Source organism: Tursiops truncatus, chromosome 2 (genome assembly GCF_011762595.2).
Source record: "Tursiops truncatus isolate mTurTru1 chromosome 2, mTurTru1.mat.Y, whole genome shotgun sequence".
Taxonomy (NCBI): domain Eukaryota; kingdom Metazoa; phylum Chordata; class Mammalia; order Artiodactyla; family Delphinidae; genus Tursiops; species Tursiops truncatus.
The window spans coordinates 9,440,647-9,457,422 of record NC_047035.1 but is presented as its reverse complement, the minus strand read 5'-3'; the positions used below and the strand labels follow the sequence as shown (position 1 = coordinate 9,457,422).

General features: G+C 54.4%; 1 protein-coding gene across 12 annotated transcripts in view; it reads right to left on the bottom strand.

Annotated features, from left to right (window-relative positions):
* Positions 1–16,776, bottom strand: part of SYNE3 (spectrin repeat containing nuclear envelope family member 3) — a 110,834-nt gene that overhangs the window by 60,355 nt on the left and 33,703 nt on the right. For 10 of the 12 annotated variants that reach the window (XR_012329857.1, XR_012329858.1, XM_073800082.1 and 7 more), the window contains exons 2-4: positions 11,416–11,573; positions 3,102–3,274; positions 1,518–1,827 (exon numbers count right to left, since the gene is read on the bottom strand). Coding sequence is in view for 10 of the 12 variants with exons in the window: in XM_073800078.1 (XP_073656179.1) it covers positions 1,518–1,827; positions 3,102–3,274; positions 11,416–11,573 (641 nt within the window). In the remaining 2 variants the exon portion in view is untranslated. Of the gene's footprint in view, positions 1–1,517; positions 1,828–3,101; positions 3,275–11,415; positions 11,574–15,261; positions 15,406–16,776 lie in introns of all 12 variants that reach the window. The other 2 variants (XM_073800080.1, XM_073800079.1) reach the window with 1 other exon arrangement.

Below are 16,776 nucleotides of genomic sequence, written 5' to 3'. Positions count from 1 at the left end.
CTGAGAGGAGTGCCAAGTTTAAGAGAAAAAGGACAATGAAAAAAAGAGGGGCTTCCCTGGTGGCGCAGTGGTTAAGAATCCGTCTGCCAACGCAGGGGACATGGGTTCGAGCCCTGGTCCGGGAAGATCCCACGTGCCGCAGAGCAACTAAGCCTGTGCACCGCAACTACTGAGCCTGCGCTCTAGAGCCCATGAGCCACAGCTACTGAGCCCGCATGCTGCAACTACTGAAGCCCGCGCGTCTAGAGCCCGTGCTCTGCAACAAGAGAAGCCACTGCGATGAGAAGCCCACACACCGTAATGAAGAGTAGCCCTTGCTCACCGCAACTAGAGAAAGCCTGCGTGTAGCAACGAAGACCCAATGCATTAAAAAATAAATAAATAAAATAAGGAAATTTAAAAAAAAAAAAGAAGAAAGAAAGAAAAAAAATGAATGATGGATATAATACAAAACCAAATAGAATTTCTTGAAACAAAATTGAACTTAATAACTCAATGGACTGTTTAAACCAAGGCAAGAATGAGGTGAGAGACGGGGACAAAGAATGGGCAGAGGAATTGGGGGAAGGACAAAAGAGAGCAGAGGAGGAAAGCAAAGGAGAAGGACTAAAGGGCAGGAGGAGGGAGGGAAGGAAGGAAAGAGGGAGGGAGAGGGGAGGGGAGCTGGGTGGAAGTGAACCTCAAAGTCCATCAGTCAGTCAGTCAACATACACTTACTACGTACCCACATGTGTATTAAGCATGAGCAACGCTGGCCATACAGATAGTAGATAATGTGTCAATGGGTGGATGGATGGTGGAGGGGTGGGTGAATGGGTAGGTGGAAGATTGACAGGTAGGTAGTTATATAATGCTTGGGTGAGTGGATAAGGGATGGGTGACAAGTAGATAGTGAGTAGGTAAGTGGGTGAAGGGGTAAACGGTGGGTAGTAGATAGTGGAGAGATGGATGAGGACATGGGTATGTGAAGAGTACATAGGTGGGTTGATGAGTAGGTGAATGAATAGATGGGTGGGTGATTAAGTGGCTGGAGAGAGGAATAGGAGATCTAGTTAGGTTAGTGGAGAGGTAGATGGGTGAGTGAGTAAACAGATGGACAGGAGGGTGGGGAGATGGATGGGTGGATGGGTAGGTAAGTGGATGGAGGGGTGAGTGGGTAGATAGTACATAAGAGATTTGGTGGTTAGTTTAGAGGGGAAATAGATGGGTGAGTGGGTAGACAAATGGATAGCAGGGTGGGGAGATGGGTGGATGGATGGGTAGGTAAGTGGATGGAGGGGTGAGTGGGTAGATAGTAAATAAGGGATTTAGTAGTTAGTTTAGAGGGGAGGTAGATGGGTGAGTGGGTAGACAGCTGGATAGGAGGGTGGGGAGATGGGTGGGTGGTGGTGGGTGGATAGTAGATGGTGGGTAGATGGATGGATGGATAGATGGTGAGGGAGCAAACGAGTGGCTGGACGGGTAGATGGGAGCAGGTGACGGATGAAGGGCGAAGACAGCCCGCTGCCCGCACCCACCTGGGCTTTGGTCTTCACCGCGTCGTACTCGGCTTTCAGCTTCTTCTGCGCGGCTTCGTCCACGCTGGGGTCCCCGATCCTGTTGAACAGGGAGGCCGCCTCCTCCAGCAGCCGGTCCAGGAGCGTGGCCTGATTGTCCACGTTCTGAAGCAGCACCTGGGCGTGGCTCAGCTGCCAGCGCTTCTCCTTCAGGCCCAGCTGCAGCTCCACGGGGGGCTCGAGCACCACCGTCATCTTCTGGAACCAGCGGTAGAACTCATCCCGGGCCAGCAGGTACTCGCTCCAATGCAGCCACACCCACTCAATACGGCTGTAGGCAGAGGCCACGGCCATGAGCATCCCCCCACCAGGCTCATGGGCGGGGAGGCCGTGCCGCTGCCCCCTCCCCAGTACTGGGGGGCTGTGGGAGGGGGCACAAGGACACCCTCTCAGGCCTCACCCCAGTCCTGATAGACAAGACCCTCCCGTCTGGGAGACAAGCTCCATGGGGCTAATGATCAGGGTGGCTCAGATTCCAGACCTGCTCTGAGAACCCCCAGCCTGCTGATGCCCTGAGCCACCAGGACCCCCAATTCCTATTAGTGATGCACGACGATGCCCACAGTTGTTTCTCTCTGGTGTTGGGACTCCACACACAGTCACCCTGGCTCTTATCACATGGGTGCCCACTAGCAGTCACGAGAAGACTGCCACGGGGAGTGTGTCTCTTAATTTGCGGAGTACAATAGGATCTGTGGGCTCGTCACCGCTCAGCGGGGACAGAGGGCTGGGGCCTGTGCACGGGTCCCAGGCGTGCCATGAACTCGCTGCATTACCCCGCCTCTGCACCCGCCTCAGTTTCCCCGTCTGTAACGTGGAGATGGCCCTATCGGTCCAGCCAACATCAAGCTATTCGTTTGGAATTCCAAGTGAAAGAGTTTGAAAAGCAGAAAACACTGAGTGAAGTCCCCCCGGTCCACTCAACATTCTGGTTTCATAAAGACGGAGAAGATGCTGGCAGCTCCTGCCCACTGAGGACCTCCTGTGTGCCAAGCGCTGTGCCTGGCTCTGGACATTTGCTATCTCCCGCCATCCTCCTAAAAACCTTCAAGAAACACTTGACTATACCCATTGTCCAGATGAGGCGCCTGAGGCTCAGGGGTCAAGTAACTTTCCCAAGGCCACACAGCAAGTAACCAGCAGAGCAAGAGGCGATCCCAGGTCAGGCAAAGCCCCCGCCCCTGACCTGGCTCCCTGGTACAAGCAGAGAATCTGGGCTAAAGCGCTAGCAAGGCAACAGGCCTTCTTACCCCCCGGGGCCATTTGGCCTTTCTGCTGGAGGATGCACATGCGGCAAGTCTACCAAGAATTAATTGTTGGCAAAACACGATGGGCTCCCACTGTCTATTATCCTCATTAAGCTTGATTATAATTAGAAAGAGGCAGGCAGGGTTGACTGACATCCCAAGAGAGCATCCTGTTCCCACTAATCCCAGGACCGAAGAAATGTCCCTTGGGCAGCGGCCCCAGGCCAGCGTGGTGGTGGGCACGGAGGGTCGGCAGCAGCCGCAGACAAAGGCCTGGAAAGGTACCCAGCCACCCTACCTGTGACAGTGGGTCATGTAGGTGACCGTCTCCTCCCACTGCGCTTTGACGTCCCTCAGCCGGGTCAGGATCTCGGGCTTCTGGTCCTCATGGCAGCATGCCAGGAGGGCTTCGGCCGCCCGCAGCACCATGTCCACCTTCACGCGGCCCTCTGGCTCTAGCTGGCATATTTTCTGTTGTGGACACAAAGCCAGTTCCCAGGAGTTAGACAACACGCCAACAGGCAGAGCCTTGGGAAGACAGTGGCAAGACATGGAAAGAGGCAGGACTTTGAGACCAGAGGAGCTGGGGTTCGAATCGCAGCCCCTGCCCCTCCTCCTGTGACCTTGGGCAGGCTGCTAAGGGCTCTGGGGTGGGAGCGAGCGGCGATGGAGATTAATCAGCACAGAACCGCCCAGAGCTGTCTGATGATAGGAGTGCCCTCCCTTCCCCGGTGGGCCTGTTTCCAGCTGCGTGAACCCAGAAAAGTTTCATTACTTCCCTGGCCTTGGTTTTCTTGTCTGTAAAGTGGGTGTATAGTAGTACTCAGCTCTCAGATTTTTTTTTTTTTTCCAGAATTAACTGAGAAAATGCATGTAAAGTGCATGTCCCAGTGTGTGGCACCATGAGAATCTGCCTCTCAGGCCCACTGCAGGGAGTGGGCTTGGCCCAGGTCCCCAGCCGAGGCTCGGAATTATCTCTGAGTTTGCCGTTGGCACCAAGGCCTCGCTCCCTCAGCTGTTCCCACCAGTGACCAAACAGGAACACGAAGGCAGGCCCGTTACCACAGGACACTGGGCTCCTCTGAGGGGTGACTGATTCGGGACACCCCACGGCCTTGCCAAATTCCCTGAGAACCACCCGGCAGCCCAAGATTCTCCCTGCTCTCCCGGACTCAGGGTCGGACCTGCATTGGACTGACCGTGTCCCTCCCAGCCACCCCGGGTTCCCGTCCCATTTTCTCTCACAGATGGTTCCCTATTAAACGTCTTGCATATCTAACCTCACCTTGGCCTTGGCTTCTTGGAGGACCAAGGCTGATACGCAACGCCTGGCAAATAGTAGGTTATCTGGTAACATTAGCTGTTGTCATTATTCACTGTTATTATTCTAGTTCTTTGGCAACTAAACCTTGGTCTCTGCAGTCAAAATAAGATTAGACTCCAATTCCAGGGCTCGTCTCCACTACCTGTGTGACCTTTGTCATGGTACTTAAACTCTCCAGGCCTATGAAATGGGGGAAGATAATGGTTAACGCCACCCAAGGTTACAGTGACATTGCGAGATACACTAGCACATGGCCTGGCCCACACTGCATCTCCCATCACTCCAAAATTGTTCACCGTTACCGCTATCTTTTGCTTACCTTCTGATTTTATTTACTGACAGCACAGCGTTTGCCTAAAGCTCCAGCTGTTCCCCAGCCTGTCTCCCTAAGGCTGGCAGTCAGTTTTCTTAGACTGATGGCCCAGTGGGCTGGCCGTCTGAGCCTTCGCTGTGGGTGGGGTCGGGGAGGGGCTCCTGCCGTGTCCAGGGCTGCCCCACTGACAACTCTGTGGTCCCAGGCAGGTCACTGCGTCACTCAGAGATGGTGATAACAATCTCTGCTTTGTCTACCTCATAGGATTATAATATTACTTTTCAAAAACACTATTAATTAGAACATAGATATGTTAGTGGACTTTATAAACCACTGAGCGGTTATGCAGACCCTCCCCCAACACGTGCAAACAGGCAATGATCCCAGTCCTTTTTTGTTACCTCGTATGACAGTGGTTAACGATGATGATGACATCGATGATAGTACAGAGCAGCGGTCCCCAAGCTCTTGGGCACCAGGGACCGGTTTCGTGGAAGACAGTTTTTCCACGGGTGGTGGCAGGGTGGGAGGTGCTTCAGGTCGTCATGTGGGCAACGGGGAGAAGCAGAAGAAGCTTCGCTCGTGTGCCTGCTATGCAGCCAGTTTCCTGACAGGCCACGGACGGGAACCGGTCCCCGGCCCAGGGCTTGGGGACCCCTGGTAGAGAGGGACTTCCCTGCCTATGCGTGTTATCAAAGAGTGAGGTTAGAGAACCTCCTTACGAGGGCTGTCTCTGTGCTCTGAGTGGGGTGTAGAGAGGTAGCGTGAGGAGCAGGGAGGTTCCCCCAGAGAGGAAAAGAGCGTTGGTTTGGGGCTCAGGGCTGGGCCCAGCAGCAGGATTTGCCGGACCGTAGCAGGCAACGGGGACAGCAGGCGCCCAGCAGGGACCCCAAGTCCCGCTCAGCAGTGGGCAGCAAAGTGGCGGACAAAGGCACCACAGTGACGAGTGTGGACCAAAGACCCAGGGCCACCGTGGAATGTTCTGGGCTGAGTAAGATTACCCACCCCCTGAACAGAACATTTCACACCTCTCAGAAGAAGGGGTCCCCCAGCATGGCTGAGGATGAATTTCTTGCCATCCAGTGAGATTTAATTTGATTAGAACTAATAATAATAGGGCTTCCCTGGTGGCGCAGTGGTTGGGAGTCCGCCTGCCGATGCAGGGGACGCGGGTTCGTGGCCCGGTCTGGGAAGATCCCACATGCCGCGGAGCAGCTGGGCCCATGAGCCATGGCCGCTGAGCCTGCGCGTCCGGAGCCTGTGCTCCGCAGCGGGAGAGGCCATGATAGTGAGAGGCCCGCATACCGCAAAAAAAAAAAAAAAAAGAAAGAAAGAAAGAATAATAATTCAGGATCTGATGTCTCTGACACCCAGAGTTGTGGCGTAGACCCCATGCCCAATCCCCAAGCTGGCAAGATGGGCACCAGGGTGATTCCAGTTTTACCAGTGGGGGCACCGGGGACCCACAGAAACCTTAGCTTTGCAGAACAATTCTCTGCAGCAGTTAGCGAGGCCTCCTCTACAGGGGCTGCCCAACTTAACCTCAGTCGGAATCCAGCTCCGTGAATGAAGGGAGACAGCAGCTTGGGGAAGAAACGAAATTCAGTCTCTCTCTGCCACACTCACAAGGAACCAGCCAAGCCTGGGAAGTCCCTGTGAGGACAAGGGCCCCTTCCCAAAGTCCAGGGTCCTGACGGTGTGACCTCCTCTAGGCCTCTGGACCTTTGCCCTCCTGATTCCTGGCCAGGGAAGCACAGGCTGGACCAGGGGAACATGGGAGATGGGGGGACCCACCGCTCTTTGCAGGGGAGTGAGCCTGTTGCTTCCCTGCAAAGAGAGAAGAGCTGGCCAGTCCCAAAGGCCGGCAGAACATGAGCCCCACCTGGCCTGAAGCAGAAACCCCTGCCCCCAAACCAAAACACTGACCAGAGGTATGTCTGCTGTGGGACCAGAGGCGTGTCTGCTGTGGGACCAGAGGCGTGTCTGCTGTGGGACCAGAGGCATGTCTGCTGTGGGACCAGAGGCTAGAGCTGAGCTGGCAAAGCCAACCTTCGAGAAGCAGATTCCACCCTCCTTCTCTGCCCTGATGATTCCGCTCTTTGGCTCGTGCGTGGTTCTCCTACAGCCCCACCCCAGCAAGGACACAGTCCAGGAGTGCTTGGCAAGGGACACGAGCCAGCTGGGAAGGGGGTCATTGAACCGTAGCCACAAAGCAATTCTGATTCGAGGGAGCCAGTGAGGGCAAAAGTCAGGCGGGGTTTGGGCGGAGGGAAAACCTCAGCAGGGAGGAGAAGCAGTTCAGGAAGGCTGGAGGAATGTGGTGAGTCAGGGCTTTCCCTCAACGCAGTCACGGCCAGATGGGCGCTGTCCTGGGTAATATGCTGAGTACTGTGCTGAGTGCTCTGCTGGGCACCGAGCTGAGTACTGTGTTGGGTACTGTGCTGAGTACTGTGCTGGGTACTAGAGTCCAGGAGGAAAACAAACATGGCCCGATGCTTGCAGGCTGTAAGGGGGTCTGCAGACAAGGGCACAGATGACTGTGAAAGAGCCGTGAGAGACCCCAAACTTGGAGCTCTGAGGAGGGATGTGGGCAAACCAAGAAGGCCTCATGAGGAGGTGGCGGTGGCACCAGGCCTCAGTGCTGAGCAGACATTTGAGCCAGCAAAGCTGGGATGTTCAGGGCATCCGGCTTTTGGAAGCCAAGTCCTAGGAAATGTGGCACGTCTCTGACCATAAAGAGGCTAGGAAACCAGTAAGGAAACAGCCTGGCCTAGACGCCAAGCGCAGAGCCGAGGAGGGCAAAGAGACAAGATGCTGCGACCTGGGAGACCAGCCGCTGTGGGCACCGGCGTGGGCTGGGAGAGTCCACAGGCTGGTGTCCCTGCATCGAAACCACGAGAAACAACCTTCTCCACTGGCTCTGCCAGTGTGCCCTGCACCTTGCCAAGTGTGCCAGTAAGTCACTGGCCTCAATCTTCCCACCCTCCTGCAAGGTGGCAACTAGCACTTTCCCCAGGAGTGAAGCTCAGAAGGCACTGGAAATTCTCCCCAGGTGCCACAGCCGGAGCGGGGATTCGAACCCAGGCCTGCAGGCCCCAGACCCCAGCTCTCCCCCTCCCCCAGGCTCCTCCCTCCCCTCCCCCTGGACCCCCATCCTGGCTAACTTCTCATTCAAGCCTCAGCAGTGAAGTCACTTGTCCCCAGAGGCCTTCTCTCAGTGACCGTCCCTGCCGGGGGTTCTTCCTGCACTTCACAGCTGGGAAAATGAGGTGGCAGGAGGGCATGGGACCCGCTCCTGGTCACACAGCTACTAAGCTTCAGAGTTGGATCAGAACTCGTATCCTGGTCACTCCAGCCAACAGGCGCTTGGGACGTGCGTCACTGAGCTGGTGGAGGGATCGCATGGGAGACCCCAGCCCCAGGAGAGGTCCCACGGGCCAGCAGGTGGAGAAGGCTCTAGCTGCTCCCTTTCACCAGAGGACAAGGGTGAAATGTTTTCTTATTGCAAAACTGGTTTTGAAACATCAAAGCACACAGAAAACAAGCGGGTCTGAGCCCCGTAGGAGAGCACGGTGGTGGGGCACCCAGGACACGGCTCCCTTGACCTAGGCTCCAGGCCAAATCCCTGAGGGCTCACCTGATGGAAGTGCTCCCTCGGCTTCCAGAACCCGGTCACCTTGGCCTTGCCAACAGCTCTTCCTAAGGGCCGCCCTTGCCTTTGCCTAACGAAGCCAGACCCACCACCAGGGGGTAATGAGCTGTCAGCAAATGGTGCAAGGTCCAAAGGATTAGCGCGCTAAGACAGCAAGTGCTGTGCAGGGCTGCCAGGAGCTGGGGCTGGGGCTGGCGGAAGGGGTTAGGAAAGACACATGGGCGAGGGGACGTTTCATTTCACATGCACACCCACACCCGAACGAAAGGGCGTTCCAACTAGAGGCAACAGCACACACAAAGGTTTGGTGATAGGAAATCTAGGAGGTTTTCTGCCAGCGGGAGAGGATGTGTGCCTGGGAGGTCGGCTGGAGGGGGAAGCTGAGGCTGGAGAAGAGGGTTGTGGCAGATAGGTAGTGGAGGACGTTTGATGCCAGGTGAAGCTGGGTTTTCTCTCGCAGGCAATGGGGAGCCATAGAAGGTTTTAGAGGAGGAGAATAACTTCACGAGACCCATGTTAGGGATGCACCTCGTACATACTTGTGCGGCTGCAGGGTTAGGTGCGTGCCTGTCCCCGTGATGCCGTGAACCCGAGTGTAGGGTGCGCCTCACCCCTTCCACCGCCCCAGGACCCCACACGGGGACGGTCAGTGATGCTCTGGACTCAGCCCTGGGTTCAAGCCCTAACAAGATCCATTCCTTCCATTCTGGCCCATCTCTGTGTCTAGGGATCCATTTCACTATTGAAAAGTGGGGACAATACACCACGATCACAGGGCTTTGGGGAAACTAGACATGAAAGCTGATAGTACAGGCTTGAGCACACAATAGTTGCTGAATGAATGTCAGCTCCCTTCTCTCAGTGACCGGGCAGAGTCATCTTTTGATAACGAATATTGGTGACAATAATAATGACGATGATGACAGAGGCCAAGACTGACAAGAGAAGGGGCTTTGGCTGTCAGCTCCTCTCCTCACCAGGCTTGCCCCTGACCTTCCAAATCTCCAACCCATCACCCGCTCTGTTACAGAGGAAGGGTCCTCCTTGGCTCCCTGTTCCAGGCTCTGGAACCACTGACCCCTCCCCACCTCTCTGGCCCTGACCCCTGCTTCTCCCTGATGGTTGATGCTGTCCCAACACCAACATCGGGGGTGTCCCACATGTGCCCCCAGCTGTGCCCACCTCCAGTGATTTTCCTATTCTGTTCGCTCTGCCTGGAGCCCCTTCCCTCCCCTCCCCCTGGATCCCCGAGTCTGGCTAACTCCTCATTCAAGCCTCAGCAGTAAAGACCCTTGTCCCCAGAGGCCTCTCTTGACCTTCTAGACTGGGGGACGTGACCTCCTCGGGGCTCCCCGTGTACGCTGGGTTCTCCACTCACTTCACCGTCCAGTTGAGAAGCCTCTGACCGGGCCACTCAAGAATGGTCACCCCTCCTTTCTGCCGTGACGGTCCCCTGGGCAGGGCTCTCACCAGCTGCATCAAGTATCTGTTCATGGTTGCTATAAAAGGACAAGTGGTCCAGGGTGGTGCGTGCTAGGATGGTGCCACACCAAGAGGGAGGCCGAGCAGGGATGGGGGGGCCTTTCCCCCTGGGACAAGCGGGAGTCTCTGTGCCTACCTGGGAGGAGTTCCCTGAGGGCAGGGACCAGGCACCATCACCTGGCATCCCAAGGGTTCGAGGCCTGGCACAGGGGAGGCTGACGGAAATCGTGACTCAAAGTGGAGGGTCTCAGATCCTCTGGGGTCCGACCAATGAAGGACTGGGAAGGACTAATCTGAGGGCAACTGGGATGACAGGAACTGCCAGAAGACACTGGAGGGGACTGGGGGTGGGGGAGGGGGAATAGAGAGGGTGCCACTGTCACTGTCAACTCAAGTCATTTGCATCCAGCCTCACAGGTAGCACAGGGCTTTCTCTATGTTAACATCCATCAGCAACAAACGCCTCCTCAAGGCAGCTTCTGACCCACCCTCTCGAAGTCAGTATCCTGACACAATGAGCTTCACCCATTCTAGAAGGGAAGTGGAGAGAGGTCCAGCGGGGTCACAGGGCCAGCAGGAAGCAGAGCTGGGATTTGAACCCAGGACTTCCAGACTCCAAAGCCTGTCCTCTCTCTAGTCCAGTGAGCTGTTCTACTAAACAGAATGCCTGAGAAACCACAACACCCTGCACCCTGACGCTGGCAGAAGCACACGATGCTGTAGGGAAGCAGAAAGCAAATTTGAAAAGGATTCAGAAGACCAGAATTCCAGGGTGGAGTGTCCTCCCCAGAGGCCTTTGCAACTTGAACAAGTCACCAGACCGCTCCAAGACCCAGTTTCCCCACTTTTAAAATGCAAACCCTGGGTCCTTCTTCATACTGTGTGGTGACACTTAAGCCGTTGGCCCTGAAAAGGTGATATCGATTCTTAATTTTAACTGTCCACTTCCAAAAAGAGCATTAGATATTTTCAATAAAATGTGCAAAATCAATAAGACAGCTGAAAAAAAAAAAGGAGAAAGAAAGAAAAGACAAGATACAGGGACGTGGGTGTGGGGTCAGCTCTGTTTCTAGCCTGTTGGGGGGTCAGTTTGTGCAGGAAGAGGTAAGCCTCCCCTTAAATAAAGCAACCATTGTTAGGTGATAAATTAGAATTGTGGGATATCCCAATGGATATGACCTGAGAGACGTTAAGTCAACTGCTTTACTTACAGATGGGAAACTGAGGCCCAGAGAGGGACAGGGATGTGGCCGAGGTCACACAGCACTTTAGATCAGCGTGGAGACTGCAACCCAGGTCTCTGACCCTTAGTCTAGAGTTCTTCCCCCGGCCCCTGGCCCAGAGCAGATGCCCTCAGGTGGGGGGCGCCACAGTGCTGGGCCAGGCACTGGGCATCGGCACTTCCGGTCAGGGTAGCACTGAGCCTCTGCCTTGTGCCAGGTCAGGGTACAGCTGGACTATAAGAGCCAAGGGAGGGGCCTCAGCTGCAGAGAAGCAGAGAAGGGGCAGGAAGCAGGGCCTGGGCCACCTGGGGGTGGAGACCATCCCGCCGCACGGTGCCCCCTTCCAGGATGGGAGAGTCAGACCCTTACAATGAAAGTGTGATCCTAGGACCCCCAGCAAAGGTGTCACCGAGAGCACGTCAGAAATGTCACATCTCGGGTCCACCCCCAGCTCCTGGATCACAATCTGCACTTAAAGCCCAGGAGATTCAAAGACATCAGATTTTGAGAAACACCCGTCTAGTCCGCTCTGCTACGCAACAGCTGGGAAACCTGAGGCCTGAGAGGGAGGGACCGGGCCAAGGCCACAGGGTTATCAAGGCCGTGGTCTCTGCATACCTCGGTCTCCCGCAGCCTGGCCTCCAGGGCTGCGCGGGGCCCCTGGGTGTTGTCATTGATCTGCAGCCGCTCCTGCACAGCCTTCATCCACTCCTGGGCGTCCCCCATGCTCCTGGCGAAGCCCTCCTGCGGTTGCTGAGTCATGGCACCTGCAGGGGCTGAAGACAGGACCACACGAGGTCAGGCACACAGGTGAGGAGGGCCGGGGGAAGGCGAGCTGTGGAGAGGCCCCAGCCAGCTGATGGCGGCGAGGGTCGGGGAGCCTGACCCTGGGAATGGGGCTCGCCCTCCACCCCCGGCACCTCCTGATGCTCCAGCTTCGGTGCCAACAGCCAGAGGCGATCGTGTTTGTCAGAGAGCCAAAGGACTGGAAATGGGCCGAGAAGGGAAACAGGTCTGGCCTCTCGGGGGGCTGGGCAGGGAGAGCGGGCCCAGGGTGCCCGGTTGGCAAAGACTCCCTTTGTCTCAGATTCCCTGCTCCCCTCTGACGCTAGCTTGGCACTCAGGGCCAACTGTCTCCTGTCTTTTTGGCTGGAAACCCCTCCAAAAGTGGATCCTAAAACACACACAGGCTGAGATGTCTGTGACAGACACTGAATCTTGATCTGAATGGATCAAAAAGCCTCAACCTAAGAAACACAGTTTTTGGGCATTGGCCAGGCTGACGCCAGCCCCTGAATCTCACCTGAAATTCATATCTCAGGTTGGGGATGGCCCAGTGAGCCAGGTGTCTCGTGGCTACTTCTCCACCAAACCTGGGTCCCTGGCAGATGCTCCTAAGTGTTTCCACTGAGCTACGCACCACCTACCTCTCGGCAGCCACCGACAATCAACTGACCTAGCATCTGAGCTCAGACCCACTGCCTTCGGGGATGCCCGCTTCCTGGCATAGGTCTCCCAGCTAAACCAACCGCTTTGCTATCCCGTCCCCTCCTCTCTTTCCCTTACCTTCTAGCTGCGGATACAAGGTCTCAGATTTTCTCATGTAACTTTCTTAAAATCCCATTAAGCCCAGGAAAAACTCTTCTGTATTTCAGTTCTAGTTGTCTGCTTACGGCAACTATAACCGACTTTGGATTAAAGTTATTTATATCTGCATCTTAGGTGAAAGGATTGTGTCTAGTTTATCCTCCAGTCTCCCACAATGCCTAGCACAGGGTAAACCCTCTGCTGATGCTGAAATAGCCCAGCGTTGGCATAAAGCGTCATGCACCCAAAACCAACCACAGCATTTGTTAAAAAGGCAAAACAAAACAAAACTAGGAACAACCCAAATGCCCAACAATAGGAAATTAGTTAAGGAAAGTATCACACACTTGCACTTCAGAATATTATGCAGCCCGGGCTTCCCTGGTGGCGCAGTGGTTGAGAGTCCGCCTGCCAATGCAGGGGACACGGGTTCGTGCCCCGGTCCGGGAAGATCCCACAATGCCGCGGAGCGGCTGGGCCTGTGAGCCATGGCCGCTGAGCCTGCACGTCCGGAGCCTGTGCTCCGCGGCGGGAGAGGCCACGACAGTGAGAGGCCAGCGTACCGCAAAAAAAAAAAAAAAGAATATTATGCAGCCAATAAAAAGTAGGATTGAAATGAATTTGTGATGGAGAATACTTGGGCTCTAATGATAATATCAAAAAATGCAACAAAATTTATACTTAGTAGCCCCAGTTCTACAGCTAATAAAAACAAAACAAAACAACCACAAAAAAAAACATGCTCCTAGAAAAAGGCTGGGAAATCTCGCCATTACGATGCCCATGTAGGGACTTCCCTGGCGGTCCAGTGGTTAGGACTCTGCACTTCCATTGCAGGGGGCATGGGTTTGATCCCTGGTCATGGAACTAAGATCCCGCAAGCCACGTGAAGTGGTCCAAACAAACAAACAAAAGCCAATGCCCATGTGATGAAGCGGAGAGAGGGGTGTGGGCAAGTGGCTGAAAGCATCCCACATGACCTCGGGCCTCTCTTTTCCTGGCACGGTGTCTTCGGAGGCCACGTGGCTAAGGACCATTGTCTGGTTGGTGGAATCACAGTTGGAAGTTTTTCTCTTTCCCTATTTTTCCTCTTAGGCACTTTGTGAATTTTCCAGAAAGGGCAACCGTTACTTTAAAATAAAAAAAACCAAATAATGTCTTAACATTGGCTGGATTGTCTGTTGGCCCTTTTTTCTCAATCAACAGGCGTTGACTGGGAATGTGGGCATCCCGCCCTTCACCTCTACCCCTGCGCTGGCAGCTCTGCGATCAGATTGCAGGATGCACGCTGGGAGAGGGGAAGGACGCCACCAGCGAGGGGAAGGGAGTGGGTGACCCAGGGTGGGCTTCCCTCTGGGACCTCGGTCCTCAGAGCTCAGTCTCCCAATTTTCTTCCGGAGATGTTTTGATGTTTTTCTAACAACTTAATACGTTCCCTGCAGCCACTCCCTGCCTTTGAACGCTTCGTTTGAAAAGCACGTTAGAATGCGCAGGCATTTAAATTGGTTCATTGTGGCTTTAATCTCTCGTCTAGTGTGTGACTTGATTGGCTTCCAAAAGCTCAGCTTTTATTTTCTACAAAGCGATGAATGGGAGGAGCCGAAACTAGCTCCCAGGGTTTCGGATGACAGGATGCGGAGGGGGGTGGATGCTCTAAACACCCAGAGGCAGCGAGGTTTGGAGAACCCTTCTTGCAGTTGGAAATGCCCAGGGCCTGGGAGGTGTGATGGTTTGAAGACCCCAAGGTACTCAAATGGAACACTAGGGGTCCGGCAGGGTGGGGCGGGACTCGGGTGGACCTCAGACCCACGGATCAGTCTCAGATGGGGGCTTCTAACCTTGGATGGGGGACCACTAACTGTCAGCTTGGTGAAGCTGCCGGCAGAGTTCAAGAGACCAGGGCCTCTTGGCCTGTGCTACCAAACCACTTCATTCCAGGTCAGTGAAACACACAGGAATTAAACACGCACTTCTAGCTAAGCCAGATGCTACAACCACAGAAGCGAATAAGTGGGCACCACCTCTGCCTCAAGAAGCTTCCAGGGGGCTTCCCTGGTGGCGCAGTGGTTGAGAGTCCGCCTGCCGATGCAGGGGACACAGGTTCGTGCCCCGGTCTAGGAAGATCCCACATGCTGCGGAGCGGCTGGGCCCGTGAGCCATGGCCGCTGAGCCTGCGCGTCCGGATCCTGTGCTCCGCAACGGGAGAGGCCACAACAGTGAGAGGCCCGCGTATCGCAAAAAAAAAAAAAAAAAAGAAGAAGCTTCCAGAAGAGAAGCTGCACATTGAACGCCTGTGTGGGCTGCAGGTGGATGAACTGCAAACCAGGGTGGGGGATGTGAGGGGAGGGGGATGGACTTCTACTGTGGACCCCTTCTTGGAATAAAGTCTTTAAATGCCGAGAATAAACTGCAAGAATTACAAAGGAAACCAATCATATTAAAACATAGTTATCAAAATATCAAAAATCGAATTTATCACACACACACCCCCCACACACCACACACTACCTTACTAACACATTAAATCACAAGATCTAATGACAATGGGTCTAATAACTACTGGAATTTTGAAATACTGATGGGCATAAAATACACTTCAAGAAATCTACAATGACTGCAGTGCAACATAAAAATATATGTGACGAAGTTACAGCCACTGCTGATAACAGAGTAGGCTTTGATTTTGTTTTGCCTCCTGCATAACTGAAGAAATTGCCATTAGTTAGAGGTCAGTAGCAATTCTATCCATAGCCCCCTGTCAGTCCATGGACCTGGGTTAGAATCTACAACTGATGGAAAGGAGAGCCTGCTTCCTTACACAAGTTTAAAAGTTTAAAGTTAAAAAGCAAATGAGCAGCTCAAGAAAAGCCCACTCACAATTGGTTTATGGACCAGGAAGACATCCCTCCTTCGCATCCCTCACCAGGAACATCATGGATTTCCCTCCGTTTCCTCAATCGACTGCAACAGCTTCCGGCCCTCTTCCCATCCCTTCTCCGGGCGGGAACCAGAGGGGGCTTCCTAAAACACAAATCCAGCTGACCATTGCCCTGTTTAAAAGATACGTTGCAGCGGTCTTCCGACCGACCCCCAAGCCCTGAGCGTGACCCTGTTTCCAGCCTTGCTTCCTGCCATGCCTCCTCACAGCCAACCCCAGGGCAGATGTGCAGTTCTTAGTGCCTCTCTGACACAGCCAAGACAATGACCTCTGTTCCCTCTTCTAGAAGCGAGCCCCCTCCCCCAAGCATTGCTGTCCGGCGTGGAACCCCAGAGCATCGTGACCACCAACTATATTTTCTGGGCAGGCCACCTCCTCTCCTGCTGCCTTTCCACCTCTGCACCCCAGTGCAGTCAAGTTACCAGCCCTTCATTAATGTTGACTGAAAGAACAAATAAGCCAAGGAGATGACCCACAGTACTGGGCTGAGCAGGGTGGGGAGCCTTCCACAACGTGGCGGGGAAGGTAGGAGAAGGAGCCCTGGGCGTGGAACCTGCACATTTGCCCTGAGCACGCCTCTGCCTCTCTGGGCCTCAGTTTCCCCATGTGCACACTGTGAGTGTTGAACAGAGGGTCTCTGAGGGTCTTTGAGGTTGTGGGTTGGAAGGGTCCATATTACTGAGCTCTCTGTGAGCCACGCCAGCTGGGGCCTACGCATCAGCCTCTGCCCTCAGACTGTCAGCCTGGTCTGGGCCCTGGTGACCTTCTCTCCCCACGGACCCCCCTCCTTAGCCAGTTCAGAGCACCCCTTCCAGCATCGTGGCCCCTCTAAGGCAGGCCGAGGTGAGTAGCCTCCCAGGGCCACGTGGAAACTCCAAAGGAGGTGGTCCTGGGGACCTTTTATACAGTGGTGGGCACACTTTTTTTGTAAAGGGTCAGGTAGTGACTATCTTCATACTTTATCTATATACTTATAGTATATACTCTGCAGGTCATATACAGTCTCTGTTGCATATACTTCTTTGATTTTACAGCCCTTAAAAAATGTAAAACCCATTTCCCATTCACTGCACCAAAACAGACGACTAGCCCAATGTGGCCTATGGGCCACAGTTTGCCAACTTCAGCTGTAGATGCCCCAAGGCTGTAACCAGCAGCTGCAGGGAGCCACAGCGGCCAGCAGGCAAAGTGAGCAGCTAAGTGACCCACAGGCATGTGTCCTGGGATTGGACAGATGTTGAGGCCAGAAGGACTTATAATTGGTCCTGGTGGTCTTGGGCCCGCTATTCACGAGCCGTGTGACATCTGGCCAGTCAGTTAACTTCTCTGAGTCCCCATCTCCTCACCTGGAAATGGGGTTTAGTCCGCTTGGGATGCTATAATAAAATATCACAGACCAGGTGGCTTACAAACAGCAGAAATTTACTTTTCACAGTTCTGGAGGCTGGAAGTCT